Consider the following 8,049-nt stretch of genomic DNA (forward strand, 5'->3'; position numbering starts at 1 on the left):
TGCTCGCTCATCCCTCCCTCGCAGGCCTGCCCGGCAAGCGCGGGTTCGCACCGCCGCCGGGACCCGCGTCCGCTCGGGTCCCCCGCCCGGCTGCGCTCGGGGCCACGGCCATCACTGCGCGGCCTCCGGGAATGCGGGAAGAGGAGCGCGGCTCTGGGGGGCACCGCGAGGAAAGGGCTCTTGGTGGGTGGCAGGAGCAGGACGAGCGTGCCAAGGCGTGTGTGCACTTCCTCATGGGCAAACCACACCGTCCGTCTCCCATTCTCTTCAGTCACGTATGCGGTTGTATGGTTTCTACCTGTTACGCCCTTCGATAACAGCCTTCGTGTCTCTCTTTGTTCCTTGTTGATGGGTATTATTAAAGGAGAGACTGATCAATGCCTCAGAGGAACCAGACGCTGGTCACTCCGCGTCTTAGTTACAACAGGTGCTTCCTGAAGCTTTGCTCACATAAAGCTGCCTCCTCTGTCATCTTGTTAACCCACACGAGTACCGAGGATGGCACCCACTGTTTCGGGATTTGTTAAACTGAAAAAAACTGATTTTACAACAGGTTTGTGTCCTATATCCCTTTAACACCTGGTTCCCACATCATTCCTCCTATCATTCCTTTATCTTTTCAAATAATGTAGCCACCAGTTTCGTAAGAGGCAGCTGTTGCTTGTCCTTAGCTCTGTCCTTATCAGCTTGCTGGTACACACTCACTGATAAAACTCAGCATTTACCACGAGTTTGGGGTTTTTTTTCTTTTGGCTTTAAATAGCTGACTTTTCACTTAGTGGGAATGAGGGTTCTTTCTCCTCTCTTCAAATGCCAATGTTCACACAATGTGTAGGACTTTGAGACTTAATATTTGCAGGCAGGGATGAGGGGAGAATGACTTTAGCCCATAGTCTGAAAAGTTATGAAAACACACACAAATGGACAAATAGGAAAGCTGTATAAGCTTCACTTTATTAAGAAGTGAAAGTAACCTCATCTCAATTATCCAGAGAAAGTCGAAAAGGCAATGGCATCAAAGGGAAAGTTGTTTCCTTCGTGCTGCACAGCAGAATTGGAAAAAGAATCTGTATTTTGACAACTGAATGTGGTGTTCTGTTTTCTCTTCTTTCCAAAATCCCTCCATGCCTGCCATCAGACTCAATGGACCACTTTAAGCTAAAACATTTTCTGGCCATAGACTCATGCTGCTCTTCTGTACTTCCTCTTTACCATTGACAGTGTATGTTTCCCATCTGTGTATTAGGTTACTAAGGATGAAAATTCAGAAGAACCACATAATAAAAAAAGAAGTAACAAAATCAGTGATTTACTACTAGGTGGCAATCCAAGCTTTCAAATAACAATTTACTTTAGGCCTTCTAGAGAACTCAAAATACCTACAGGCTCTAACCATGAGGGAACTGAAGAGCAGCATGAAACCCTAGAAAATTCTGTGACCTTAAACTGAGGATATCAAGTATGATGCTGTGACCCCTTTGGACACCAGTGAAATTAACTACAGTAAATCTGGGTGATTTTTTGCATTTATTGAATTCCTCTTCTTATTACTTACTCTGCTTATAATGTGACTTTAATGTGGACTCATCACTCCTGAGTTTCAGTAACACCTACTACAAATGGACATATTGTATGCTGGCTTCCTCCATTACATCCAACACTATTAATATTCTCTCATTTTTTCAAGTCTTTTGTTCTCAGCCTTGGACTCCATTGTCCATTTTATTTCCCCATCTGGCCTCACAGTATCTGCATCAGAATACAACTGTACCACAAACTAAAATGAAAATTAAAAATGAAAGAAAAAAAAGTGATTGAATTGATGTGATATTTGGCAAGTAACACTTTACCATATGGTACATATTATTCTGCTCTCATGTATGTCCAGCATGTATTTTGAAAATCAGCTGAATATAGAATTTAGAGGAGTACCCCATACAGTCAAATTTAATACAATGGAGAAACACAACAGGAAATAAAAATTAATCTTGTAGGAGCATTTAGGATGACAAACATATAAGTGTAGACCAGGCAGCCTAGCACTGATTCTGAGCAGAGTAATTCATTAATCTATGTGGAAGTTTGATTAATCAGAACTAAAAGTGGGTGATAATGTGCCAGTCAAATAGGAAAACAGAAGCAAGATCTTGTAGCATGAATTTGATAATGTTTATCTGTAACATCAAGAGGCAGTTCTGATAAAGAGGTTACCGCTGACTTCTAAGAACCTCTGTAGATAACTGACTTGGACCCACACAATATTTTGATGAAGAAACTGGGTGGTATGAAATTAGCATACCCACTGTTGTAATAGAGACAAAAGAGTCTTGTTAAAATCAAGATACAAAGTCTGCTGCTAAGGCATAAATTAGTGCTAGTTACTCCATTATAATTTTTTTTAATAAAATGTTCTGGATAAACACTAGTTATTTGTTCATTCTAATATTTTTGTGTTGATAAAGAGTTTAATAATTTGCTCAAGAATCTTGGATGTTAGTGCACATATTTCTGATCATATACTTTAATATTTACAAATTCAGTCTCCTATGCATCAGGAACTCTTGAAGACATATGGCCCAGAGACTGCTCTGACTTCTCCTTAAGTATCCTATAATCAATTGTATCAGCTACACAGCTGATTATATTTATTTTATTTAGATAACATTTATTCTTTTCACATCCTGCCTTTTTAGGCCTGTTGTGTTATTAGAATTTTAATTAATACGTTTTGTTTGCAATATTTCTTTATACGCATTCTTAGCCATATGTGTTTGCTTCTCCTTTTTGCTCTTTTGAATGCGATAGCTTTCATAGCAAAGTAGTGTCATTCTATGTTTACCTTTACCTTGCATCACCATCAGTTTGCCATGATGATTTTTTTTCCGGTAAATACTGGCACTACTCTTCAGAATAACTTCCCAAAAGGTCTTGTTTGTACATGGTTTTTGATGATGAGAAAAATTGGGAAAATTCAGTTTATGTGGAAAAAAAGAAAACCTCCGTTTTCCTGACTTCTTTGTATTTCACATAAGAAAACATGTTTTGGAAGCAATTTTAATTGTTACTTCGTGACCATTTTCAGTAACGGTTTATTTCCCTGAAGGACAATGTGTGGTATTACACCTTAGTTTACCCAACAACATTATTTCAGTCTAATGGTTCTCTGTAGAGGTTTTTAGCTATTGAAGAGAAATCTTTATTGAATAGAAATCGGAGAATTTTTGCTGAGGAACTTTATCCTTAAAAAATTGAATTATTAATGCAAATATAATTTACATGAAATTTTATCCTAGTAGATTCTCATGATGGAATACTCTCTAGTTCTGTGTTTAATGTTATCCAGCTGTCTCAACCTGCTCCAGATTATCTAGTGTAGACCACAAATATTTTCTGCCTGCTTCACATTATCTAATATATAGCACAAAGAAGAGTCAAAAGACTCTAACATACCTGAGCTTCTGTTGTTTGGAGAAAAACTACGTATGTCTGATCCCTGGTATCACCCAGGCTGGCTTCAGTTTCACTGAATGCATAAATTGTACTCTCATGACAAGATCCTCAAATATTTATTGTTCCTGAAGACAGAAATACTTTCCACTAAAATGTGTTTCTTAACAAGTTTTCACAGTAATTATAGTTTCATTTTTTAACCCCCATGGGATTCTTACAAGTTCAAAACTAAAGGCACAAACTTTACTACAAAGACACACATTTTTGCTATTTCTATTTATGAACCTGGAGGACTAAGAGAAGCATTTTGACACTTTGCAGGAGGTCATTTATGTATGTCTGCTGATAAAAAAAGGGGGGGGGAGGGGAGGAACCCCTACAAAGTCTAGATCCTAACAAATTCCTTTCGTCATTAAAAAGAAAAAAAAATTAAAAAGTATGGGTTTTTTTTTAAATAATAGAAGAGTCATGACTTCTAAGCCTAGTGGAAAGTTGTCATGTTGTCCCTCTGAGGGGTAATATTTCCAGTAACTTTTTGGTATAGTACTGTGATGTGTCATTCCACAGAGGTGAAGAAAAATGCAATATTGTTTCACAGGCTTAGAGGAACATCCAAAGATAAAAACAAACAAACAAAAAAAGTTTATTACTACAGAATATAAAAAGCTGTGCTATTTTATATTCCTGTTTTTCAGATAACAGTGCAGGTGGAGAAGGAGATATATGTACCAAGCCAGACAAGAGAAAAGCCTGTAGAAGCTAAAATTGTAAAAAAGTTCCCAGGGCTACCAAACCCCTTGTTTACAACACTTTTCTTGGAAAGAAAATCTGGGACATCCTTTTGTGCTGACTTTACACAACAGATATGTGTCATTTTATTGCCTGTATTCACTTGAGTCTAACACACATTTTATAGAAGCAGTCAAACCACTGATGTATTAATTTTCTCCACTTCATTGGTGAGACATTGTAGTTTATTTTAATACATGGTGGTGATGCCATGATGATTTTTTGCCTTTTCTTTTATATACCTTTTATATACCTTTTATATACCCTTTTATATAAATTTTATGTATCCTCAGTGCTTTTAACATGCATACTTGTAATTCCTTAAGTCAAATAACTTAGCATAGTTGTAATATTCCATCATGCCAAGAAACCAAATGTCCTGGAGGCCTTGCAGTTGGAAGCCAAAAAGCCCTACACTATCCTGAGAAACCAAGGTCCTCTCTAAAACACATCCTGTAAACTAAGATAAACCCATCCAGGGGAAAATTCCTCAGGATGGAGAAATATCACACTAATCATTCAGGCCTCTCATTAGAAAATCTTTGATAAATATACTAATTTGCAAAATCTATAAATTGTGTACGCGATCTACCGTGTGTGTGCGTTTCGGCGCATTCCACCTTGGCGAAGTGGTGCACCTTAAAGATCCTTAATTAAATACCAGAGTAAAAACCCCTTTTTCCCTTAACCATGTCTGGCTCTTAATTTTAAGACCAGAGAAAGGCAACAGTGGAAACATTTAAGAATGCACAAATTTTAGTATTGTTATTCCAAAGGTGCTATTCTACCTTGTGTTCTCATGCAGCAGTTAAACTTCAGTTTGAACCCCCAGTTTAAGATTTGAGTAGTTCTTTCCAAACCCTCTAGTGGCACTTTCCCGCATCTGGAATTTTTCTCCTGTCTTAGAGATGCCTGACTAGTATACTATCATACTGCTAAGAAGAAAAAAGCTATTAGCAGCCAAAACTGACATTTAAAAATATTTTTGCAGTAAATACATATGCTTGTTCTAAACAGCAGACAAGAGAAACAGAACTTGGAAAAAAAAGCTGCTTCTTCTATCCAATTTTTGGTATCACTGTCACATTTACTTATTTAGTTATATGTGTTTGCTATATTGTTGTTAGAAATAAAATTCAGTTATAAAGTTGTTTTGTCCTTCAGTTTCTATACATAGGAAAGCATTTCTGTAGAGACCCTTCCTAAGCAGATGTCTAGTTCCATGTGTTTATAACACTGTCTCCACTGTGGCTAAAGAGCTCTTTGAGTTAATCCAAGATGACTTTTATGGCCACTTTTATTTGTTCAGGGAAGAACGTATAAAATCATAGAGTCATAGCAAAGTTTGAGTTGGGAGGGACCTTTAAGATCATCTAGTTCCACCTCTCTTGCCATGGGCAGGGACATCTTCCACTAGCCCAGGTTGCTCAGAGCTCCATCCAACCTGGCCTTGAACACTTCCAGGGAATGGGGCTTCTCTGGGCAACCTGTTCCAGTTCTTTACCACCTTCACAGTAAAGAATTTTTACCCAATAATCAATCTAAATCTACTCTCTTTTAGTCCATTCTCCAGTGTCCTGTTAGCTCATGCTCTTGCAAAAAGTCCCTCTCTTTCTTGCAGGCTCCCTTCAGGTACTGGAAGGCTGCAGTGATGTCACCCCAAAGCCTTCTCTTCTCCCGGCTGAACAATCCCAATTCTCTCAGCCTTTCCTCATAGGAGAGGTGCCCCATCCCTCTGAGCACCTTGGTGGCCTCCTGTGGACTCGCTCCCACAGTTTTATGTCCTTCCTGTGCTGGGACCCCAGAGCTGGAGGCAGATCTGCAGGTGGGATCTCACCAGAGCGGGGCAGAGGAGAAGAATCCCCTCCCTCCCCTGCTGCCCACAGTACTTTGGATGCAGCCCAGGACATGTCTGGATTTCTGGGCTGTGAGTGCCCATGGCTGGGTCATGTCCAGCCTCTCACCCACCAGCACCCCCAAGTCCTTCTGGGCAGGGCTGCTCTCAATCTGTTCATCCCTCAGACTGTGTCGATAAGAGATGCTTATAGATTATTATTGTTCTGCCAAAACCAGATAAATAATTCATAAGAAGGTTTATAAATATTTTAGTATCCATAGATGTTTATATTTAGTGGATGCAATTTAGCCCTTAAGAGTCATACTTACATTAATGGTGTGTTTGGGCTTTTTCTTTTTTCCTTGGGTTTTTGTGTGTGTGTTTTGTTTGTTTGTGTGTGTGGTTTGGGTTTTTTAAATAAAATATTAAGATGGGGGTTTTTGTTCATAACTGCATGCATGATTTACTTTTTTGCTACATGATAGAGGAAAATATTTCACGGTTTGGACAGTGGAAACTTTTACAGCATTTTTAATTTATTCTGGAAATATGAACACAACCAAGGTATCACGGGTCTGTACGTACTTGTCAATTGACTATTTAAGGCCAAGTATAAGGAGTTAAATTTTATCTCTTTGAAGTCAGCCACAAACTCCCATTGAACTATGGCAAGAATGTTTCTCAAATGCAAAAATGCGTCTTCCTTTGCTTTCTTTCCCCCTCAGTAGTCAGTTTTCTACAACCATCAATATTAGCAGTAGCAGTTACATATTAACTTTTTTTTACACTCTGAAAATAGGGAACAAAGTTAAAAGAACCCAGAGGAATTTTCACTTGGTCTTTTAAATTGCACGTGTTAATGGGTTGTAAATATTTGCTGTGAAATGGCACACACCTTTCCTTCAGGCAACCATCGAGCTCATTCCAGGTGTGTTTGGTGAGCTGCCACTTGCACTTTGTTGCAGAAATCAGCTCTGGTACTTGTCACTGGGGGAATATTATTACCATTTTAATTCATTTGTACAAGTGTTTTTCATACCTGCCTCTACCCAGCATCTGGATAAGTGGCAGATTAAGCATAGCACCCTTTCACAGTATTTTTGCCCTGCAGTAATTGTGCACAACTTTATTACAAGTGAGTCAGCCATGATGAGGGATGGTTTCATTATACACTTAACCTAGAGTAGGTCGGTGCTGAAGAGGAGAACAACACTACTTGAGGGCTGTGGGGATGTGTGCCCCATCCCCAACTCACAGGGTCTGAGCTCTCACCTGTGGAAACCCAGCTGGGCATCAGCTCCGAATCACAGAATGGGTCAGGCTGGAAGGGTCATCTGGTCTTTCCGTCACAATTCACCAACTCACCTCGTTTCAGTAAAGAGGTGATTGATGTACTACAGTAATTGAAATTAGAATATGATCAGTGGGTCATCTGGTCCAACCTCCCTGCTCAAGCAGGGTCATCCCAGAGCACATGGCACGGGATTTTGTCCAGATGATTCTGGAATATCTCCAGTGAGGGAGACTCCACAGTGTCTCTGCACAATCTGTTTCAGTGCACGGTCACCTGCACAGTAAAGAAGTTCTTCCTCACGTTCAGGTGGAATTTCTGTGCAGCAGTTTCTGCACGGTATCTCTTGTCCTATTGCTCAGGATCACCAAGCAGAACCTGGTCCATCCTCTTGGCATCCTCCCATAGATATTTATACACATTAACGAGGTCGCCTGTCACTTGTCTCTTCTTAAGGCCAAACTGGCCCTGCTCCCTCAGCTGTTCCTTGTAAAATATGCTTCTGTCACTTCATTAACTTCGTTGCCCTCCGCTGGACCCGCGACAGGAGCTCCTTGTCCTTCCTGTACTGAGGAGCCCAGAAATGAACACAGCACTCCAGATGTGCATCACCACGGCTGAGGAGAAGGGCAGGATCACCTCCCTGACCTGCTGGCACCCCAGGATCCCCCTGTCCTTGTCC

At 40.0% G+C, this 8,049-nt stretch overlaps 1 protein-coding gene across 1 annotated transcript in view; it reads left to right on the forward strand.

Moving 5' to 3' along the window:
• Window positions 1–131: 131 nt before the first annotated feature.
• WDR60 (WD repeat domain 60) overlaps window positions 132–8,049 on the forward strand; it is a 36,176-nt gene continuing 28,258 nt past the window's right edge. Inside the window, exons 1-2 of the mRNA XM_017728902.1 lie at window positions 132–275; window positions 4,146–4,217. Of these exons, the coding sequence (XP_017584391.1) occupies window positions 132–275; window positions 4,146–4,217 (216 nt within the window). The remainder of the gene's footprint in view (window positions 276–4,145; window positions 4,218–8,049) is intronic.

Source organism: Corvus brachyrhynchos, unplaced genomic scaffold, assembly GCF_000691975.1.
Source record: "Corvus brachyrhynchos isolate BGI_N302 unplaced genomic scaffold, ASM69197v1 scaffold52, whole genome shotgun sequence".
Taxonomy (NCBI): Eukaryota; Metazoa; Chordata; class Aves; order Passeriformes; family Corvidae; genus Corvus; species Corvus brachyrhynchos.